Source organism: Camponotus vicinus, unplaced genomic scaffold (genome assembly GCF_025532165.1).
Source record: "Camponotus vicinus isolate PSW18456_S1 unplaced genomic scaffold, iyCamVici1.0 SCAF_8, whole genome shotgun sequence".
Lineage (NCBI taxonomy): Eukaryota > Metazoa > Arthropoda > Insecta > Hymenoptera > Formicidae > Camponotus > Camponotus vicinus.
In genome coordinates, this window is record NW_028141980.1 from 18,074,649 (window position 1) to 18,099,265 (window position 24,617).

Below are 24,617 nucleotides of genomic sequence, written 5' to 3' on the forward strand. Positions count from 1 at the left end.
GACCATCGCATATAACGCGAAAAATACGCAGGATGTCGTATATAACAGACATGCGAAATGAGATTTGATAAAATCTAAATAATTTTTCCTTTACAGAAAGTGTCATTTTCCTATTGTATTATATTTTAATTTATAAATGATTAGACTAAGAGATTCCTTCGAATTAATGATTAAAAGAATTTTGCTTCAACAATCAAAATATTTCTCACTAAAATTTCAAAATATTATGAAAATATTCAAAGATTATTTCGATGATGTTACCAGGAATGTACGGAAAACATCTATTATTTCAAACATCCTGTCTTTGTTGCGGATACACGACGCCACATTTGATTCATTCATATTTGACTTTGAGGCATTAATCTGCCTTAATTAATGATCGATATTCCGTTCGCTATTGAGCGGTGTGAATCATAACTGTGTAAATGAAATCCACGTGGGAACTTAATGTTTTCTCCATGTCCCGCACGTCCGAGTGACTTTTTCGAGGATTATAAATAAATAAAGATGAATTCCCGAGTATGGAATAAAAGACGGTATCACACGGAAACCGAGTCTCAACGTAATTACACTATCTAACTATCTTACTAAAGAATGTTAAATAAGAATTAGACTATATATGAATAAAAAAGTAACATAGAATGGTGTGTCGCGTAATCAGGTATTGCACTGTCTCAATGGCCACCGCATCATCGCGTATTCGTTGCAACTCTTAATTTGTCTGTGGAAAAGTTGCGGAAACGTATCCGAGAAAGCTTGGCGGTATTTGCGGGAATCACGTGCTCGATTTTTTTTTTGAACCCCTTTGCAACGTCCTATAAGCGTGCTTAAGGGATCGCTAGGGGATGAAAAACTCCGGAGAGTGCGTTTCACGGATTCGTCGGATCGATGCACGAGAGACGAGAGACGAAATTGATCGATTTTCCGCGCGATGTGCATCGCTCGTACGTCAAACGCGTCCATGATTCGTCGACTCGCGACGACGAAAGCGCGAGGGAAAATGATGTCGAGACCTTGGGAAAAAAATGAGGAACGAAAGTCAATCGAAGAAGCCGCTAATGCCGGCGCACTCGTAACAGATTTTTTTTTCTCTTTCTCTCTCTCTTTCCTCTTTCGAATTTTTTTCCTATTATAAATTTATAAACTGTCCACACCGAATCGAATTGCACCGCGTAGAATTTCGCTAAGTGGACGTTTCCTGCTTACCCCTCTTCCCTCCCCCCTACCCACCCTCCCACGCGCGTTCTTAACATTCCCAACCCCCCCCCCGTGTCAACTGTATAAAATATTCTCAATCGTATCAACAACAGTCGCATCGTACATCGTACAACGTTAGTACATTATTACAATAGTTTATAGTTAATCGTAATCAATATAATATTCACAGCATTTTATCAAAATCTCTTAAAAGCACCAACCGTGGCGGCTCAAATTCCCTTCTTCCCCCTTCCTCGTCCACTCCCCGTTTATTCTTGTCGTCCCCGTTCACTTTGTCCGTTTCCCTTCTTCTCTTTTTTTTTTTAACGAACCACATCTCGCTCATTTGTGTGTGTGTGTGTATGTGTGTACGTGTATGTATATATGTATATATATATGTATATATATACCTTCAATAATTTATCGATATATATATACGTATAATTTATAATATATATATCTATATATATTTATATATTTATATGTATATAATAAGCTAAACGTTTCGTCTTAAAGCACTGATTAAACGAGGGAGCTCGTTATTAACGTGTCCCTCCCCCTGAACACGCGTTTACCAACCATCCTAACCAAAATCACAGGACTAACTAGAAACACACCGCCGGCTTCTTGCCCCGTCGCTCGATCGTTGGGGCCGATTGGGTGACGACGACGCGGGGAGTCGCGCGTCGCGCGGCCCGCGGTGGGTGCGATGCGTGCGGATCATGACGCGCGCGATCAGGTGGACGAGAGGAGATGAGTGGTATCGGGAAAGAATCGGGAAACGTGTCGGGCGGGAGCGGGACGAAACGTGCAGAATGACGTCGGAGGGACGCGTTGCGGCGGCAGCGGCGGCGGTACCGGAAGCGGGAACGACACCGTCGTCGTCGACGTCGTCGTCGTGGATGCGTTCGCGCGATCGGCGACGACGACAACGCGAAGGCGTCGTCTGTCAACGGGGTGTCCCGTACGGTGATCATCGTCGTCGTCGTCGTCGTCGCCGTCGTCGTCGTCGTCGTCGTCATCGTCGTCGCCGGCGACAACGACGGCGCAACGGCGGTCTTTGCTGCTGATACTAAGGCGAACTCAATGATGCGGCGGTGGCGGCGGCGGGGCCTCTTCCTCGGAGGGGTCCACGGGGCTCGGGGACAGGAACTTGCGCACATATTTCGGGTAATGTGTCTTTTCGTGGGCCTTGAGTATCGTCGACCTCGAAAAGGTCTTGCCGCACAGCGTACACCGGAACGGCCGCTCGCCGGTGTGCACACGACAGTGGTCCTTCATGTGATGGCGCAGCTTGAACGCCTTGCCGCAGAACTCGCATTTGAACGGCCGATCGCCGGTGTGCGCCGGTAGGTGGGCGATCAGCGAGCCGACGTCCGGGAAGGACTTGCCGCAAAACTTGCAGAGGACGACGCCGGAGGTCGGGTCCGAGTGGGCCGCGAGTTCAAAGTCCATCGGCTCGATCGTACCCGCGGCGGGATAGTGGGCCTCAGGCGGCAGGTGCATGCCGGGCTCGAGGCCCAGCTGTGCCTGCAGCTGCAGGTGGGCCGCCTGCTCGCGGTACTTGAGCGACTCGAGGCTGTGCGAGAGGATGTGCCGCGTCAGCTTGCTCTGGTGGAGGAACGAGGCACCGCAGTACATGCACGCAAACACCCGCTCATCCACACCCATCAACTCCTGCAACCAAACAAACAAGAACATCAACTTCTTGTCTTCCCTCCGGCGCTCTGTTACCCCCGCGGGAAAGACTCGTCTCCGACTCTTTCTCTCTTTTCTCTATCTTTTTTTTCTCTATCTCTCTCTCGCTCTCGCTCTCTCTCTCACTCTCTCTTTCTCTCTTTATTTTTATCTATTTTGAATTGCTGCTCTATTTTTCTCTCTCTCTCTTTGGCATTTCTCTTTGGCCTAGTCCCGTATGTTAAATATCCTAACGGCATATTTTAATATTAATTGTGCTACATACTGCAATAACGCGTGACAAATCGTTCGCCCAGGTACTACTCGATCCGCAGAATACATAGATATATTTATTTACATATATGTATATATGCATATTATATAGATATATGTATGTATATGTATATATGCCGCAGCGCGTCATTTCTAAAATGCATGAGCGCTGTGGCTACTTTAAACGGATGAGAAAAAGATAACGTGTCTTTCCACCTCGCGTTGTGCTCCCTCCTTTCGCTTTCTCTTCCTTCCTTCCTTCTTTTCTCCCGCCCTCCCTCTCTCTCTCTCTCTCTCTCACTCTCTTTCTCTATGATAACTAATTCTTTCTAATGCATCTAAGTTTTTCGGTAAATAAAAATAAAAAAAAGGACAGGCAAGCTCGTTCTCTCGATACTACTATAAGCACGTGTTACGACTAAACAAGGTTTTCTTTCTCTCTCTCTCTCTCTCTCTCTCTCTCTCTCTCTCTCTCTCTCTCTTTCTCTCTATTCTCTCTCATTCTCTATTTTATCTATCTATCTATTTTGACTTTCAGTTTTCTTTCGTTTCTAATTTATAAATTTCATTCGTTCGGAGGAGAAAGTGTCTCCAGCGTGGCGAGAAGTTGACGCTTCTCGGCAGCACACAAGACGGTATTCACAAGAAGTTGACGCTCATTTTTGTTTGGCGCGTCGCGCACCCCAGGCACATGTATGACAAACTATTTGAGTGTGTTACGATGTATATATGTATACAGCATGTTCCCAAGCTTCTACCACTTCTCAGTTATGAATTTTTTGACCAATTTGAAAATGTCAATAAAAATGTAACTATAAAAAAATGTGTAGATAGAGAAATTATTTTTATATAGCTGCTGATTTATATATAAGTAGAAATCAAAATTTTTAGCCATGTATTTACGTGTATGTGTGTGTGTGTGTGTGTCTTTGAAAATAAATTTCAGAAATAAACTTTGATTCGCGAAATCTTACTGTGGAAACTTCACTTGTACAAAAATATTTAATATTGATGATATTTAATAATGTCGAAAACTAAACGAAAATATCAAATTTATTTTAATATATCAAATTTATTGATATATTAATAATGTCGAAAACTAAACGAAAATATCAAATTTATTTTAAGAAAAGATCGAAAATGGTCAAGAAATCCATAAATAAAACAAGCGGTGATAGTTACGATTTGTATACATGTATATACATACATATATATATAGATAAATATATATGTATGTGTGTGTGTGTATTTGTGTGTGTGTATGTATAAAGATATATAAGTAACAACAGATATATATATCTATACGGACCCATAACAATATATATATCCCCACAGCCTCGTTCTTAACCCGCCCCTCTCGTCCCTCCTCCCTTTTATTATACTTATACTTGCAGCCACGCCGCATAATTTATTCGTCGTAGCAAAAGGCATTGCACTCAACCAAAACGACAAATCGAAATACAGATATTACAAAGTAACAAATGGTATAATGAATATGTCAATAATATTTGCCTATATATATATATATATATATATATATATATATATATGTATATATGTATATATATATATATGTATATATATTTTGCAAAAAATATATATGTAAATATATATAGATATTTATACCACAGTGTGTATAAACGATATGCGATGTACATAACGTATGTGTATATATATATGTATATATATTTATGTATATATATATATAAATGTAGTAAAAAACAACCATGGCCAAAAACGAAGGTCAACTTCTTGACAGTGAGCTAGCAAGACAGGCTGGCAGGACGGGAAAGGACGTTTGGCTTTTTTTCTTTCGCTTGTCAATTTTTTCGTCTTTCTCGAATGATAGATTTTGAGCGCACTCTTTTTTTCAGTTCCCTTAAAGCACGTGGAGATGGAATTCACGGATGGAAAGGATCGAGTTTGTACGATCAGCTGATGTACGCTTGGCTCGCGAGCTGCACGCATAGCAAGAAAAATGCTGCGCAAAAGGAGTAAAAGGGGAAGTGATACAGACGTGCGAAATATTGCGTCTAAATTAAACATACAAGTTTCATATTAATTTAATTAATTAAAGACTTTCAATATTCATTTCCTATTAATTAATTTTCAATTAATTTTTTTCAATATATTTCATGCCTGTTTCGATTATCGTTCTAGTAAATTATCCGATTTAGTGATAAAACTAATAAATTAGAATAATCTATTTTGATCTAATAACATTCGTACGTCTGTAATTTGGAACAATGGATAAAGTAAAATAGATAAACGGCAGAGAGTAAAAACTGTAAAATTAATGATTAAATAGAAATGAGAGAGAAAGATAGAGAGAGACAGAGAGAGAGAAAGAGAGAGAGAGAGACGCACAGAATGTGTACGTGTCTGTACGTTGAAAAGATAATGGGATATGCACAAGGAATGTAAGAGATAGTAAAATAATTTGAAAAAAAAAAAGAGATATATTTGCCACAGTAGATGAGCATGTGTGTGCATGTTTACTTGCATTTATTATGTCTAGATAAAAATGACTTCTCAAACTCGTATCGAATATGACGTACGAATTCAAAGTCGATATACCGAAGAAGGTTAAATATCACAAATAAGTCTCTGGGAACGAAATCTTTTTGAGCGATATTAATAATCAGGAAGTGTACGTGAAAAATCGTCCTCATGTTCACTTTTATAATATCTCAAATGTAAACTAACTAGCTTAACTTCAACCTTTATAAAGAAAAACTTCAAAAAAAGTTCGACGTAACTTTTCACGAATGTACAACAGTCTTTATGTAAAATTATTAAATTTCTCTACATGTCAAAATCTCTGCCACGATATAACTATGAATATCTTTACTATTCTTCTTTCTTTTCTTTCTCTCTCTCTCTCTCCCTTCCTTTCTTTCTCTCTCTCTTTCTCTCTCTCCCCCCTCTCTCTTTCATAATTAAAAACGATATTTACGTTATATCGCGCGAAAAGTTGCGATTGTATATTTCATAGTATAGTTATCAAAAGTTATATCAAGATTACTTCTGAAGTAATGTTTTGTCAATGAAAATTACGACAAGAGCAACGTAGCTGATAAAGAATTTTAAAACGCTCTCGCGTGTCAAAACGTTAAATGAACTCGATCATACAGATTGACTACTGTAGGCGGGAGCAATTTGTTATATATCAAGCGCAATGGAAACGAGCGAGAAATTCTGCGAGATCATCGATCCTTCAGACACCGCACGGACGGCAATTTCGTTAATGACGCGACAATTCTATCAAATTAGCGGGGGAGAGCAGCAAACAGCAAAGCACTTGGGCACATGCAAGAGACCCACATGCAAAGTGAATTCGGCGCACACACACGTACGCGCGTGCGTGCGCGCGTGTCATGCGTATGCGATTATCATCGGACTTTCGGAAGGTTGAAGCGAAGTACATACGTTTATCGAGTACGTATCGACATCGGTACATACGTCAAATTCGCGTCCATCTTCACCGAGTAGTATCTCACGTTACGAACGATCTGCCGTGACTTGATTATAATATAATGACGTAATACGATACATAATGCATCGCAATGCGTAATTGCAGTTGCAACTTGGAGGGACTTGGCGCAGCAGTACATCGTCGTCTCATCCGCAACGTGCCACTCTTGGCGACGATTGCGGATGAGCGAGACGACAACGGTTATCAATAGTATATGTATACATAGGTATATATATATGTATAGAAATGCAGAGCAAAGAGAGGATACGAGAATAAAAAGTAGTCAATAATAAATTGGAAATATGTATATATATATATATATATAGACGACTCGCCGGAAAAAGGGAGACTCACCGGATCTGGTGGGAGTCTATAGTCTGCGGATATCTCGCTGCTCGCGCTACGCTCCTCGGTCGACCTTTCCCAGTCCATCTCTTTTTTCAGGGACTGCAACAGAAAAGAGTGGCATCGGGTTTACGTCCAAGTAATATATAAATGCGCGATATCGAAATCAATGTGACAGATAGCGTCAAAATTGTCATCGGTTTTTCTTTGCATAATAATTGCGACAATAAGTCATCGATGTTTTAAGCTGATCACCCACAAGAACCTCTCTCGCAGAATTACTGACAGAGTTTATGTTGGCGCGAAAACATTCATATATTTTTTAAAAATTGTAACTTTGTGAAAGAAAATCGACATTAAAAAATATCGAATTTTAAGCTTTATATCGACATATCAACATCTTTCTATAAATGTATCTTAGAATCTTTGACGTCAATTTTTTAACAAATTTAGAATATAAATTTAATTATATATGTCAATCTAATGTATGACAAATTGACATTTTATTTATACTTGAAGCTTACTTTGTAATTCGTATCAATCTTATTTGAATAATCTATTAACGCAACCGGGCAAGCAGTATGCATTATTAATTGGCAGATATATTAAGCATTAAGATATATTAACATTGCAGATTAGTACATAAAAAAACTATTCTATACTTTAATTCATTTCTCATCCTGCTGGATATCAAGAAAAAAAAAAGTATTATTATACATCAGCTGTCTCTGGATTCCACTTGCCCGGACTAGGGTTGTGAGTTTCCTCTACAAGAACTGATCTTATCGTTACTTACCAACGGAACTTGCTGGACCGGGGGTAAGCCCGACGGACCGGCGAGGGGTTCGGTACTGTGCGGGGACGGAAGCCGGCTCTGCGGCAGATTCAACGGCAGCACGCCACCGGGCGTACCGCCGCCGGTGTTGTTGCTGAGACTCATGTCGGATGGTCCGCTGTGCACCGAGATCGGGCTGAGGGAACCGGCCCTCGTCTCCTCGAGGCTAGCCGCGTCTTCCGAATCCCTCCTGGGCCGGTCGAGGGCCAGCGGTCCCGGGCACGGGCTACCGGGTCCCGCGGGCGACGGCGAACAATCCGTCATGTCCACCGCCTCCGCGGGCTCGCTTGGGGTACTCTGAGCAATGTTGCTCGATTGTTGCTGTTGCTCGCATTCCTTGGTACCGGCCGATACTCCGGCGGTGACGTTCGATTCTCGCTCCCTATCCTTGCCGCTCGTCTCTTTTATGCTCTCTCGATCTCGTTCTCGTTCTCGATGATGCTCCCGCGACGTGTCGGAGGTGCTCGTATGTTGCTGTTGTTGCTGCTGCTGCTGCTGCTGCTGTTGTTGCGGTTGCTGCTGCTGCTGCTGCTGTTGCTCTTCCCTAGATGCTACCGCTGCGTTGATATTCGTCATGTCCGCTAGACCCTTAACCTTGAGGCTCTCCGCTGTCTTGAGGAGGGCCGATAGCTGGCAGTACTCGACGTTTACCTCGCCCTTGTACATGAAGTCGACGAGGGTACGTAGCTCGGCGAAACGTACGTCCTTTAGGATGACGATGGGGTGACGGTTCGGATGGTCGAGGAACAGGGCCTGGAAGTAGCTGGAGCACGCGGAGAGGACTACTTTGTGTGCGCGTATCGACGGTCCCTCCGTGCACGCCAGTGTCACGTCCACCAGCGACTCCGACTCCAGCAGTTGACTGAACACACCCAGCAAGTTGCTCTGATGATTGTTCCACCTCAGGCAGTAATGCTCACTTCCCATGTCTGAACTGCACCCCGCAACCCTGCTGTATAAGAAAGACCTGTATCCTCCAACACACTCGTGCCGAGTAGCGTTCTCTAAAAATGTACCGCGTCACGTGGCCCAGCTATTACTTCTTCGCGGTTATTATGGATTCGATAAATACACAAAGAGCAATAGAAAAGTTGAATAATTTCCCTCGACAAAATTTAAAATGATCAATATTATCATTTCGCAGTTTTTTAAACATTAAAACCAGAAATCTTGATCATTAAAATTTAAAATGGACAAGTTAAAAATAAAGTCCATTTAAAACTAAAAAAGAGAATTTTGTTATCTATTCGAGTAATTTGCCTCTTGAAATAAAATATTTTTTTAGTTACGATAAAGAACCATTCATCAAGTTTACAATATTCTTGTCAAAGGAAAATTATTTCAATATTCCAAGAGGAAACATCATCGCGAAATTAAACTATTACGAAACATTTGATGAAACAATTCGGTGGAGGGTGCGAGAGACGATGCGATTCTTTGATGTAATTAAGATTTATTATCCAAAGAGTATATTTATTTTGCAGCGTATCGATTCACGACAATCGCGCGTTGCACCAACGCACTTTTGCAAACGCATGTTTATGCGCTCGTCGCCGGCGCATTCGAACACATCCGGAGATGCACGGCCGATATCAGCTGACGATACACAGGCTTATCTTTTATTATTCCTTTTCCCGCATTCGACTGTATTTATTGCTGCTGCCTAATGCGTGAAACGGCGCGCACGCACGTGTCGTGGACATGTGAACAGTCCGGCGCTGGCGACACGCACACATATAATTATGCCGAAGCGTTATTCGCGTAAACGTGCATTCGCGTGATATATCCGCGGCTATATGCGCGATGGCGTGTATGTACTGCATCACGATATTCGCGTGATTCGCTTGGCCCCCGCGATATTACGGTGATGCATGACGGAACCTCCATCGTATATACGGTGTCCGAAACTCCGTCTCTGTTCGTTTCACCAAAAGTCTCGGCGACTTTTTCCCTTCGTTAAAATCTTATCGAGACGTCGATAGTTTTAAACGATTGTGAGCACAAAAAGGAAATTACGAGATGCAACGAAATGACAAAATTTTATCGGCCATTTGAAAATTTCCCAAAAAAGATTCTCTCTTTTCAGAATTTTTATTCAAGATTAGAATCAAAGAGTCGTTATTTATCGTATAACGATGGGAAGATTGAATACTTTCAATAATGAAAAATCGACAATTGGGAGATTAAGCGGATATTCTTTGATGCTGCTTTGTATCGCCAATTACGCAGCAGTCTATGCAATGTTGCTGTATCGCCAATTCAAGAGAAACAACGTCGAAGTGCGAATGATCAGTTTTCAAGCGTTTTAAAACAGAGGCTCGCGCATAGCGCGCATTCGAGCTACAGATAAATTGCACCTGTCAATTGTGCCAGAAAGGTTATAGGAATTACCTGCACTCTCGCCGGTTAAATATAGCGTCGGCACAGCATGTTACGCATTGATTTCATCGTTTTACGGCTATAACGTCGGTTGTTACCGGAATCTTTGAAACTTTTTTTTTGCCGGAAGCGCTAGGTCCGTTAAGCGGTAAACTATATTTGCCAACTCGCGTCAAGTTTATTTTCATTAAAGATGTAACAATAGTCTTGTCATGGGGTATCGATTAATATGTTTATGAATTTAACGCTTTCCACTCGTATTTCGCGTATACGATTTCGAATTTAAAACAAATTTATGATGAATTTGAAATAGCATCCTCCACGTTTATAATTTGTAAATTAATAATTATTGTTTAATATATAAATTTGTAATGATAATTATAAATATATACAAAAGAATAAAATATACAAACACGTGTAACATATATGTAATAATAATAATAATAATTATTATTATTATTATATGTAATTTTATATGTAATTTTATATGTAATTTTATAGTAAAGTCAAAACATGTAATAATAATATGATAAAATAGATATGTTAAATACATAAAAGAAAAATACAAATAATTCTATTATTTGTTTATTGTTTGTAACGAAATATTAAAAAAATTTATTATTAAAAAGAAATATATAAAAATAAACGAACAATGCTAAATAAATTTTTGTCGAATCTAATACATCAGTTCACACTTTCCTGTAACAATCGTGCGTCACGCATCCGATATAGTTGTTTTCAAGCCGAGTATAGAGTCGCATCGATCGTTAGATATATTGCCGTATTAAATATGTATATAAAAAAGAAAAACGAACGACACATATGCGTTATCCGCGCGCGTGTATGCAGTTTATTATTCGCGAATAGAGAAATTGACCGAGTAATCCGAGGAAGAACGCTACTGCGGCTTGCCGCTCTTTTTCCGGGCAATAAACACTGCAGTTTGGCGCGGGTTCTCTCCTCTCTCGCCGCGCTTTGCAAACTTTACTCACAAGTACCGGTTTCAGCGAAATCGCTTAATAGCGAAAGTTAAGAACCCAAAGTGGATGTACATATCTATGAATGCTCGCGGAGTGAGCGGCGAAGCCGTATACACTGGCGCACAATATTGAGTACATTGTCAACTGTTTGCACTTATTTAGATTGTTATGTGCGCATCCTTAGCAAACCTATTTATTCCCGTTATTGCAATTTCCATTATTATATTATTTTCTATTAATTCCTCTATTAGTAACTTTAATTTCTAATTCAATAGTGAAATATAATCTCCTTTTTAAATCTTGATATCATTAGTCGCTTTATAAAATTTCATCCCTCGCTAATTTTAATCTATTTACTTTTTAGCAATTTTCTTTCGCTTCCTTTGTTGTAGTACACATCCAAGAAATCACTCTTGTAATCTTAAAAATGATTGAAAGATATGAATCAGAATATGATTTTTGCGCGATTGTTAATCGTTCGGCGGCTTGTCGCAAAGAAATTCCTCTGATAATCTGTTTTTATAATTGCCATTTATCAAGATTGATAAAAGCAAAGATATTTGATGGTGTTGTCTCTTTCTCAAATGCAAGCATTCGGCGCCCTGCCAGTGGCAACCACGTCATCATCGGCGTCGGCATTTGTATCACGAGTGCTGAATATTTTTTTAAATTTTCTGTTTCCTTAAGCTGACGTCCCTTAAACATTCGTGAAACTAAAATTTAAAAAATGTGACGTTAATATATATTAAAACATTTAAAATAAAAATATTGAAAATCATTTTTAGGAAGAAAAAAAGCGTGTTATATATTAGAGAAATATGTAGTGTTTGTTCGCATTCCTTTTTAATTATGAATTTTTCAATTCGCAAAAAAATTCACCGACTGGATCGTTACATGAACAGATTTCAAATGTTTCCAACTTTTTCTCGTCTTCGCGTTTTCCAAGTAATGTGTATTACGGATGCGATTATTTCCTTCTCACTGTGCGTGTACTTAATTTTCCTGCGTGATTTTTCTGCGGTGGTTCATAGCGGCGATGCATTATTATATAAGTCGATACAGCCCGCAAGCCGTTATTTATGTCATTTCAGAGGTTTTCTTTGGGTCAATCCATTTATGTACGATATGCATGCGCGGTTTGCGATGCGAAAACTTTGCGAGTGTTCCATTCGAGTTGCTCCTCTTCGCATAATGTTCCGCAAATCCGTGCAAACTGCCTTAGAAGTAGTAAATCGTGACAATAGAATTATAACGATCGTTTGCCTTTATTGCGTAAAGTTAAGACTTAACCAATTGTGAGCACACAAAAAGACGGAATCATCCATGTTTATTTTTCAACGAAGACAGAGATGTAGCAATGCAACAATATCAAATGTAACTCGTGGAATTTTGAAATTGTTTATATCTATCGAGCGATTATATCTGTTGATAGTGTAAAAATAAAAACAATTTATCGGAACAAATTGTGTAACTATCAGTCGTTAATCTACAATCTAAAATTAATAGAGGAAGTATAACAGAGCAGTTGCGATTGTCATATGACATTTTTCTTAATCGTAAAACTTGGCACGATGCATCTTGTAAGATATATATTTCTTTGTTGGTTGTCTTGGCCTAAATTCTTGTTTACAATCAGAATGTTGACGTCAATATCATTTCTAATACATATAATATTATAATAACTTTCTTATATACATATATTCATTTTATATATAGAATTAATAAATCCTACGAAAAAAAGAAAAAACGCACATTTTTTTTGTACTTATATTTTCAAAATTATTTAACTCTGTTATTTAATTCTGAATTTATATTCTCAACTTCTTTTCCTTTCGTGGGCAAATTTAAAAAATTTAAAAGACTTCTTTTTTAAAATCTACGCAAGAGTCGCAGCGATTGTATAAAAGAGCGATGTCGGAAGAAATCGCGCGAGAGCGCGATAGGAGAAGTCGATCGATGGGAGGTCCATTTCGGCGCATAAATCGCCGCATAAATTGCAGGATTACGGTGTTCCACTTGCACGCGCGATTCGCGCGGTAAAATTAGCCGGTGTTACCGTGGCGGTGGTGCGGGAAAAAGTTCGCGGCTGTGCGTAGCGCGCCGTGTGCGAGTGTAACGCGCGTGGGTGAGGCGCGCGTGTTTGTTACGTACTTATACATAGCCGACCCGCTATTCGCGATTGCGCACGTCGCACGCATGATCCGTCGTGGCGCGTGTTAATTGATACGCGTTCGTCTACGTGTATGTGTGTGGGACGGATAACGCGCTCGGCGAGATATCGGTCGGTTTAACCCTCCGATTGGGAGGAATGAGCGATTCATTTCGCGAATTTTCTTCTCCCGACACGTTCTCTTGTTGCGCGTTACGTCTGTCTTTGTGGCGTGTTTCTTGTAATAAACATTACATGTCCATGTGATAATGTTCCTTGAAACAGGAAAAAATTCTTTTGAATAGAAATATGAAGACACGAATAATTTTCGTTGCTAATTCTCGCGCGGTTAATTAATATATTTTAAAAGAAATGTTTCGAATTTTCATTGAAGAGACTTTTTTAATAAATTTTTATTGGTAAATATTGTTTCTCTATATGCAATAAGGAATTTAATCGGAAAAACAACAAGAAGACATTACGCAATCAAATAGTCATATAATACAAATAGACATATAAGCAGCAAGTATTTTTAATATACATAAATATGTACATCATCGACAGAGGTCTGAAAAGAGAAACTCGAAAATACGGTCACGTCTTTTTGACGCTTTAGTTGAGATGTTTGAATAAGATATTGTGTTTCTATCCTCTCTCCTAGGGAGTAGAAGTACATATCGTCTCGCGAAGCGGATAAAGTTGATTTCGCGTCGGAAATGAAACCGTGTTGTGTCGCGCGCCACGTTGAAAACTCGCTTTAGATCCGTCCCTGGTTTGCGTCAAGTGCGTCTTACGAAATCGCGCGTTCCGTATCGCCGCGGCCGCACGCACGCGCGACTCGCAGATGCGCGTCACGATCGACACGCGCAGATTTTCCGCAAACAGCACGAATATGCACACGCGGCGAGCGAAACACGCGCGCGCCGCACTCGGAGAAGCGTGAGAGGATTATTTTCTTTTTCTTTTTCTTTTTTTTTCCTCTTTCTTTTTTTAGTTCCGCGAAGTCATTAAGAGTACAATACCAGCGACGCTCCTCTTGGCGATATGCAACGACGCGCACGTTTTTACAGATTGTTATACGCTATAATGTACCTTAGTGTCGGAGCACTTAACCAGGAAAAAACTTAAACCCATATTTTGTAAAACCTGTTAAGAAATTCCTCTGAGGAGATGATGCAAATTTTTTGTACGTGTTTCTACATATTTAGAATATTATTCTATGAAAAATTGTCTTATTTAGAGAGAAAAAAGACTTAATAATTTTCACATGTCTATATAAGTATTGATTGCACAAATCTAGGAATAGTAATAATTAATTAGAAAGCGAATATAAATTATCGCGATCAATTGATGCTAGAAAAGTCTCGGAAAATATCGAGAATATCTTTGCGAATTCGCGCCGAAGAAAAACAGCTACGATTATATGTAATGCACGCCATATTAAAGAGCTTGATAAGACATTTTTCTATATATAGCAATATCATTAAAGCGTAATCCATTACAAAACTCATTGATAGACGCAATAAAACGCACCTTTTGAAAAATCTTTTATAACCGAGTAATGGAAAAGCGCATTCCATGAAAAGCGAATTGCATAAATCAGTAACGCATTTGTAGAAAAGCTCGAGCAAGATTTTCTAAAGTTACATTTTAGCAGCTTTTTTTCGCGAGATTTAATATACCGATATATTTATATTTTGATGTTTGGCATTTTGAGTGATATTAAAGAAGTCTTGACATTACGGAAAAATGGCAGCTCGTTATTTATAATCGATTATTTTAAAATAAAGCGACTGCGTGGGAGACTTTCCGATCGCGGATCCAATACTCTATATTTCCCGACATCCTGTTTCCACGAGTCAACTATTACACGCGCTTATAAATACGCAGGACATATGACTACCGAGCGATTGTCGTATTTCGAGATTATTAGAGCCGAGCAAGATAATAAATTCATTTCGGCCGAATGTTCGAGTTAATTAAAAGCTGTGGGCAAATTTATTTGGAAGAAAAATAAGACCTGCGTTAATTAGCGAGCGTGTGCGTATTGCGAGACGATGCGTGAAGGCTAATGACGATATATCGTGGCCGAAGCCGTGGAGATAACGAAGGTACAGGGCTAAACAGGAGAAACATACACCCCCATTCGAGTCTTACGGGTGGCAGTAATTGCGAGCAAAATAATTGCTAATCGTTAAAACTAGAATACAATATGTATTATGTATATGTAGAATACGATATGTATTTAACTATTTTTGTCTGCTATTTAATGTTTTTTAATAGAAATAAAACGAGGAATGTCTCACAAATCAAAAAATTACATGACAAATATATATATTCTCGTTAGTAATATACACAGAATAATGCCAATCTATGCAAATAATTTTTAATGCATTGTCGATTATTTACCATAAAATTTATTCGAAAAATTGTTCAAATTTATTAAATTTTCTATAGTTTTTGTATTTTCACTATTATTACAAAATGAAAATTAATAATTTCAAAAGAGTAAAAATTGAAACAAATTAATAAAAATTAACACTATAAATAAAAAATGTAAGTCATAAAATAAAATTACGATGTGGCAAAATCCCTAATTAAATATTTACAAATTAATCGAGACTTTTTATAATTGAAGATATTATGATCCATTTACATTTTTTATATTTCAAACAAATTTTTTACATAAAATAAAATTTGCATATATTTTCTCTCAAATTTTCGCTGAGAAAATATCGAATCCCGATTCGTTAAAGAGAATATGCATCGGATTATTCGCGTTTTTGTCGCCGCATCAAACGCATGCGAGCGAGCGCGCATACTGCTCTAAAGCTCCTTAAACTTTTATCTGGACAACGATATTCGAAAGTTTGTCGGAGTTTTGCGCCAGAGACGCAGTCGTAACTTTATGGTGCTTCATTACAACTTTGACGACATTCCAAACAGTTTATCGACTGCCATTTGTGAGAAAAAGAACGTCAGTTTGAGGGAAAATGAAGGGAAAAAGAATAAGAATAGTAGGATATAAACAAAGTAATACACGTGTCTCTTGCAGTTATCGAATATGTTAGTTTTTCTCTTTAATTGCATGTAATTTTTAGAGAACTTTGCTAAAAAAAATTTCATACAGAAAAGCATGGATATTTTCAAAATTAAAAACTAATGCTTTGTCAATTTTAAAATTGATTATGTTTAAAATAGAAAGAAAAATAAAAACAAAGTTAAATAGGGGTTGTCAAGAGATATTATTGTATAAATACTAAAGATTAAAACTATATAAATTTCTAGCAAAGTTCTCGTCAAAAAGGAAAGATGACTAGCGATACATGGGATTTGTGACTGGAAAGACATCCAAAGACATCTGGAGTACTTTGTGTATTATGTGTCTCGAAATTTACAAGTCGCTTGACACGGATCGATGCGAATCGGTGCGATCGGCGCGATCGACGCGAAATCCAGGAGCCGATTCGGCGAGCCGGGATTATCGTTGGAGTGACAGCGGTTGTAACGCATTATAATTAAATGATGAATTTTAGAATGAGCAAATCGTTCGCTCGTAACGAACCACACCGCAATGACGGCGCGGTAATTTTGATCGTGGTAATAATTTACGCTTTGTTTCTGCGCGGTGTAACGCAAATTTTGTTAAATTAATGGCGAGGAATAATCGAATGGCTCAACATAGGCAATATAATATAATGAAGAGAGAATTATATTATTATTATGCCATGATCGACCTGCATGGTTGATAGTGAACCGAGACTTTTGTTTACACAGGATTTTTCTAACGCAATTAATGCGCAATCGATTTTGAAAAGAGAGACACTAAATATCTGCAGATTTTTAAAATATTTCCTTCTATAAGAACATACAAAATATCAAAAGACAGAAATGTTAATAGAGATGATTAATTCCATTTTAAAAAATGCAAAAAGTGGAGTTGATCGTTTTAGCCTGAGGACTCATATGTATGAAAATGTATGGTGTAAAGACGATGATAAAAATGTACCTAAGAATCTATGTAAATCGTCGTAAACAAACAGATTTGTAGATTCGCCGAAAAGAATCAATAGATTTAAGGTTGCAACCATCAAAGTAGACTTGTCGAGTCACGATCGGTCAAAGATAATGGCATCATTTGGATTTTCGACTTAATTATTCGGCGAAATTGACGCGTAACGGCTAAATTTCCGGCGACGAGAAGATATTCCAGCCCCGTCGATTATATTTTTCGCTCAAGTACTTTACTCGGTTACGAGATTCCGACGGGGAATAAGAGATGTCTAGTAGTAGCACCTACCCGTAGTTAACCGGTAGTAACGATCGGCCTCTCTCCCACCCACGTTTAAACGCGAATCGAGCAGGGGCAGGTAGAAAATATAGTCTGGAGAGAGGGAGAGAAGAAGAAACGGACACGCAAAGATATATAAGAAGAAAGAGAGAGGAAGAACAAAAGAAGAGAAAGAGAGAAAAATAGCCGGCCAAGAAATCGCGAGAGAAAGAACTTGCAAGATGAAAGAAAGAGCATCGAGGGAGAGAAGAAGAAAAGCGCGAGGCTAGATTAGTCTTCTAGCCGGGCTAGGCTAGGCGAAAATAACGATGGCTCGCCATAAATCAGCCGCAGCGACGGTCACGACTGCAGGAATCGCACGGCACGACGAAAAAGCTCCGGTTGGTTACCAATGACTAATACCCCGCGGTGAGCTTTTTGCCGGGGGCTTCCTTTCACGCGCGTGACACGCTCGTGAGCGCTGCTCGCTCGCTCGCTCGCTCGCTCCCTCTCATCGGTCTCTCTTCGTTTAAAAAGAACGAGGCGCGTAGGTCGAGATAAAGTATTGTCATTACAATCGCGAAATGGGGAATATCGACAAACGATATTTAAAGATATTTACGCATCGGGATTGGGAAAACGGGGGGGTGGAAGGGTGTCAGAGACACGGAGAAGAAGGAACGCGAGGATGTTTAAACCGTGCACACGTTTTTACACGAGTTGTGAAAGTTTCATCGCGTTAGGCTCGCCCAAGTATCGAGGCCATGCAAAATTATCGATATCTTATATTTTTAATAACACCGGCCACGGTAAAGAAAAATTAATTAAACTACGGTTAGATAAAGTTTTAAGTGACACCGATACACGATAGACGCTATAATTATCTTATATATTTCACGTCGGTATACTTGACTTATATGTCACTTTTGCTCCTTATATATTTTCGCGACGAGTCGAAAGTTGATTTGCGGATTATAACGTGGCGTTAACGAGGATCCGGGATCTAATCAAGCGCATGTCCCCCCCCGCCCGACTCGATCGGCCGTTTTAAATGCATCGCCAGCATTTAATGGCACGTATCGATTTCGAACCGCGATGAATGGCATCGAGAATAGCGGTAGTCATAGTAGGGATAGGGACGATCGCGCCATCGGATAGAGATCGGGGCGGTCGGGGAAAGAGAAAACGAATCCCCCGCGAGAGAATGACATTTCGGCCGACGGCATGACGGCGGGGCGCGACACGCGCGGGAAGGGGAGAGGGGAAAAACAAATCTACGACTTGCGCGCGCGAATGATGTTTCAACAGTGCGGCCGACTGGAGCAATTACTGGCGGAATATTGCAATCATTACGTCTCTATCTCTTTGCCCGAGTGCCTCGCCCGTCTGTCTCCGTCACGTTTTAAAAATGATCACGATATGTATATACATATATAGGGTATACATGGTACGTATGTACGTCGGGATTGTTGGCAAAACCGCCCATCGGCGGTGCCCATCGAAAATCACTCTGTAGAATGCCGCCAATCAAAAGATCGTGAACCGGTGGAAACCGATTTAAGTCGTCCGGCCCGATATGACGATAAAATAGATAGCTGTTACGCAATTTTTTTTTTTTTTTTTTTTTTAGCGAAAATATACAGGCGCACGAAGAACTTCTGATATCCAGAGCGGCTCGAGATTATCGCTTTATTTTTAATTTTTGATATACATATGTAAATCCATGAAAGATTCGAAGAAAAAACGCGCAAGAATGGTTTTAATATTTGTAAAATTCGATTTTGTGAAAAGAGAAATGCTTGGCAACAATAACCATGTATGTATTTCTGAGGAAAGATTTCAAACACTTTTTTCTTGCTATAAATAATGTTTTTGAAAACTATCAACCCAGAAATAATTAAATATAAATTCGTGTGTGCGAAAACAATAGTTGAATATAAAGATTAAATATGAAAAATTTGAAACGAGAATTAGAAGCAACTTTACAAGTTATCTAGTAATTTATTCTTGCTTAAAAACGATTGGATTAATCTGTCGATAAAAATTATCGGAATGCATTGATTTCTCTTTGATTCGGGAAGACGTTTATAAACGAACGTCTATCGCTCTTAACAACTTAACATCTCGGACGGGCAAGTTTTCTCACGTAGCTCTTATCTATCACGATTATGATTATAAATTGATAATTCGCGCCGATATATGACAATGCGTAAAAATACACATACCGTATGTGATTTTTCTATCGCAAAAGTTAAATTATAAGTACTATCTAGCATAAGCGTAATACGGTACCGATACTATTTTATTATGTACTCGTATCAATTAATCCGCACTTTCTTCCAAAATAAAGAAATTGCGTTATAATAGTACTTGCAACTACGCTGCTTACTAATTAAAAAAAATTCAATATTTGTTCGATTCAATATTAACTCGATAAAAATCAAAGATTTGAAATATATAAAAGAGAATTTGATGCCAAAAATAAAAATAAAAACGTACAAAATTTGTCAATTATTATTATTTATTTCTTGAAATAAATGTTGACATTTGAATTCATTTTTAATTTTTTTTTGTTTTCAATGATATGGCAAACAATCGCTTAAGCTACTTTTAATTTAAATATTCATCATTGTTTCCTAAATTTTTTCCGAAATAAAGTAATCTTGTAAAAGGTTTCGTATATCTTCGCGCACCTTTTTTACCGCGAGTAAAAATGATTCGATCGATGCTTCGACAGAACAAGAATCTCGGACGCATCGCTTTCTTTTGATTTATCAATGTTAACGACCTCATGACACGAGAATGCGTTAATCAGTGCAGAAAATGTACAAAATACCGCGGTCTCTCTCTTTCGCCACAGCCAGATGAGGCTGTTTTTACGCTGCCTTGATGCGTGAACCGGGCGATTTTTTTTAATTTCATCTGATTCGCGACGGAAAAAGAAAAGAAAGAGGAAAAGAGAGAGATGGAAATATAATTATACCTTGAAATAATATCATTTTAACCACGTACTAATTGTTATAATCTTTCTTTTTTTAAAAATATGATATATAAACTAGAATTACATACTGCATTATATTAGAAGAATACACGATACTACAAGTTTATATATAATACATTTCGAGAATAAATATAAAAATTATTACAATATACATACATATAAAACAAATTATATAAACAAAGAAAATACGGTAGAAATAAATATATTTAATTTAAAATCGATTATAACAATTATTTTCTTTATTATTTTAACATTTTCGTCAAGTCATAAGAGAGAGCGAGAAATAAAATAATAAAAAAATAATAACATCTTGTAAAATACATTAACAAAAATATAATATTCTGAAAAAGATTATAAAAAAATTTTAAAAATCGATTTTTAAATTTCTTATATCTGTTTTTTAAATAAAAAATATTTCTGTACCTGAGAAGCAGAATGAAGCAAATTCAATTCAATTGGTTTAGTCATCTATTTGACATTTCGATTACGCATTTATTTATTATATAGCCAGGAAAATAATAAGTTTATCAAATGCGTGATTGTCTCGTAGAATTTTTAAACTAAAAATACACGGAATACATATAATTTAACCAAATTTATAGCTTTCAGATAAGAATCCTAAACATACATTAAATAACTATTATTTTACGCGCGTAAATTCCAATTTAACCGATTTCACCTATAAACGTACTTTATTCCGGAGATGCGCGCTTTCATACGCTTTCCGAAATTTATAAAAAAAAAATGTGAGTTTTTCAACTTACATTGGTTTGCCTCTCAGGTGCAAATCTCTCGACGAATTTCCAAGACACATCCTATACACAATCCACGCGAGAAACAAATGTCTAACGCGCGTCTGCACATCCTATTAGCGATAGGTTTTACGCATACGACACGGAGCACAGGCAAGCGTGCCCGTCGTCGGCGTCGCGCAACAAGGAGAGAAAGAGAGAGACGGAGCGACGCCAGCTGATCGACGCCGCGGCGCGGTGCGGCGCGGCGCGGTGCAACGCGGCGCGGCGCGACGCGGCGCATCGCGATGTCGCGGTATCTACGATAGCGGCGGCTAACGCCGCGATGCGTTACGTTGCAATTCTCTCTCGGGCGATCCTCAATGTCATGTTCGCCGATAACGCGCCGCGGAAAATATCGTCGCGGCTCTCGTTCGGAAAGTCGCGCGTAGTCTCTCGCCGGCGGCGGCGACGGTGAACAATTGAACGCGTAACGATCGTTAAATGTCGGAACGTATGCACGTACGGTGTGTATGTGCGTATGTACGCGTTGCGCGGAAAGCAGACAAGGAGAATGAAGTAGAAAAAGACGAGAGCGAGACGCGGACAGATTGTGTGTGTGTATCGTGTGAGAGAGAGAGAGAGGGAGGGAGAGGGAGAGCTGGAACACGCGACCTTCGCGAAACGTCAAATGTCTATGCTACTTGGAGCAGGGCCGTATTGCCGAAAGAGTCGTACCCGTGATAATGTTATAATAGGCATTAATATGATTTTTTTATAGAATTTAGTTACTTGGAATCGATCTCTGCGTTATATGTTAAGATTTGATCATTACATATTCATCTTTAGATTTTACTCCCTCTTCAAATATCGATCATCAATGTTGACAATTATCACGGAATAAGTATTCTCTCGTCTCCATTGTGTATGACTGCAATTAATATATTTACGGTAAATGGAATACGTAAATTTAACGTTACGTCAAATTTTAGTAAATAGCAACGTGTGAATCTAGGATGAAAATTATCACATTGATATTTGCAATGAATGTGAGACTTTAGCATTTACCGTATTCGAAGTACGGTATTGCGACGGCTTCTTATTGAAGTTGCTGTAAAATCCGACGTCTCTCTGACGTACGTACAACACGAGCGCTCCGAATATCGGATACAGTTCTCGGACGAAGACAGACTGCGCGGCGCGAGAAACGAGGACGGACGTCTTCGGTATTCTCGTCCTCTCGCCGCGGGCGATACGTCACGCGGTCTGTCTCTGTCAAGGCAAGAGTCGATCGCGGAAACGCTATTATCGTCATCGTTACACGCGTGAGGGGAGGGCGGGGGAGGGAAGGTGTCGCGAAATGAAATGTAAAAATAAAAGAAAAGTAGGAAATGATTGGGGTGTTGCATCACCAAGACGGAACGGGTTAATTATCTCGCGTAAAGCGCGAAAAAAATGTCCAAAAAGATAACAAATTTTGATGACACGATAAGAAAGGGAATAAAAATTTTCCAGAAAAATGTAGATGTTCTACATGTTCAAAATTGTTTTCTAATTATATTAGAGAATGAAATAGCTTCAATCGATAACTTTGGTAACACAATTTCTTTTAGATGATTATATTAGTCGTAACAAGATTTCATCGATTATAAAGAAAATCTATGCGATAATCGTCAAATATTGACTATCGGTGAGAATTCTTTCGCGTTAAAATTTACAGATTAAAAAAAAATTCGCATTCTGTTTTCAAGTACGCACAATTCGTCTTATAAGACTATAAATAAGATTATAACGGATGCGTATCTCGACGTGAAAAATTATTTTAACGAATCCGTACGAAATATCGAGCTAATCGAATTATGTAGTTGGAAACAGAAGGTGATTCTAGGCGAAAGGTTCGAACTGTGAAATACGTTGCGGCAATCGGGATTTGATCACAGAGAGCGCGTGCCACCGTTACCACTTGCACTTTACTTCAATGCGTACGATCGGATTTAACAATGGTTGTTAAAGCCCCTTTACGGCGAATTCGACTAATTAAAGCGATAGGGCAGAGCGAGAGATCCGCCAAGGGCAAAAGTGGATGTTGGCACGGAAGAAAATTCCACGCAGAAGCGAGCGCGCTGCGCTTAGAACCTATTATTGGATCATTGTCAGTCAAGAAACTCGAAGAGACAAAAAGTTTGCACATTGTCAAGTGAGATAGATTTATAAAAAAATGTAAAGAACGCTCGCAAAAAATTTCTTTGGTACCAACGCCCGTTTTCTCTCTCTTACTTTAGTCGTGTTAAGCGAAAACAAATCAATCTCTCGCGCTACGTGACAAGTTAATAAATAAATTAACTTTAAAATGCAAAGTTTCGTCATTTCGAGAACAAACTATGCGTGTCATTCATTTTTCTAATCTAAATTTTGCCCCAAAGTATCCCTCGATTCGCGACAAGCTGTCACATTTTCCGTAATACTGTCAATTAAGAGACATCTTTAAACTAAATATTTTAATAAACTTGCTCACATATGGTATATAATGATAATTAAAGCAGAGAAAAAATAAAAAACCTACCGACTCGACTCATTTTCGCATAACATGATTCGATTAATCGTTTTCGATCAAATTGGCAGGAATTTGGAATGAGCCCACCTCGAAACTACGTCACTACGTCTGCCGTTTCTGCTGCTGCTGCGAAGTGAAATCCGCGAGAGAATACCTCGATGCTCGGATAGCTAAAGCCTCCTCGGCGTCGCTCTCGTAGGAGCGGGCCGTTCGATCGCTCCAGATTTCCTCGGGACCGTCATACTTTACTTTTGCTCGTGCACGAGCGTCGACGAATCTCCTCGTCTCCTCGGCTCTCTCGTCGTGCTCGAAAAACGACCCGCCGTTTACCTCCCCTACACGTTTCCCTCCCTCTTTTTCATCAATTTCTCGACGCACGTGAGGTATTTTCGTCCGCTCGTGTTGGTGCCTCACGAAACACGCTCTCTCGCAACGTGCCTCTTTCTCGACAGCACGCGCGCGCTTTATCGCACCTTTCTCGCGCGTAATATCCTTCTGTATTTTTCCTTTAATTTTATCATTTCCTCTTTTCTTTTCTCGTTGCAAATCCGCGCTCGAGATACCACGTCAATCTAGCGGCAATAAATACGTCGCGCTCACCTTTTCTCCCTCTGGCTCGAGAGAGAGAGAGAGAGAGAGAGGATGAGAGAGAGAGAGAGACTTTGTCTCCGCTTGAAAAGGAACATTGGCGATTCAAGATGCGTCGCGACGACGGAAGCCGCGCGCGAGACACCGCGAGACGCGTTCGCCT

The 24,617-nt window shown here is 39.2% G+C and overlaps 2 protein-coding genes across 2 annotated transcripts in view; both read right to left on the reverse strand.

The window, feature by feature from the left end:
- The window catches only part of LOC145976422 (uncharacterized), a 69,609-nt gene that overhangs the window by 35,877 nt on the left and 9,115 nt on the right, over positions 1-24,617 (reverse strand). The gene's annotated exons all lie outside the window — the stretch shown is intronic.
- Positions 1,276-23,837, reverse strand: LOC145975732 (uncharacterized). The gene is made up of 4 exons (XM_083106401.1): positions 21,346-23,837; positions 7,764-8,754; positions 6,977-7,069; positions 1,276-2,874 (listed from the first exon to the last, which is right to left on the reverse strand). Exons 1-4 carry the CDS (start codon positions 21,393-21,395, stop codon positions 2,281-2,283), a joined length of 1,728 nt encoding a protein of 575 aa, XP_082962527.1. The 5' UTR covers positions 21,396-23,837; the 3' UTR covers positions 1,276-2,280.

Coding starts and splice junctions, on each gene's coding strand:
- LOC145975732 (XM_083106401.1), bottom strand. CDS start 21,395: ATGTGTCTTGGAAATTCGTCGAGAGATTTGCACCTGAGAGGCAAACCA. Junction 8,755..21,345: donor CACCTGAGAGGCAAACCAAT/GTAAGTTGAAAA, acceptor TTTCTTATACAG/CAGGGTTGCGGGGTGCAGTT. Junction 2,875..6,976: donor ATAGACTCCCACCAGATCCG/GTGAGTCTCCCT, acceptor GTTTGGTTGCAG/GAGTTGATGGGTGTGGATGA.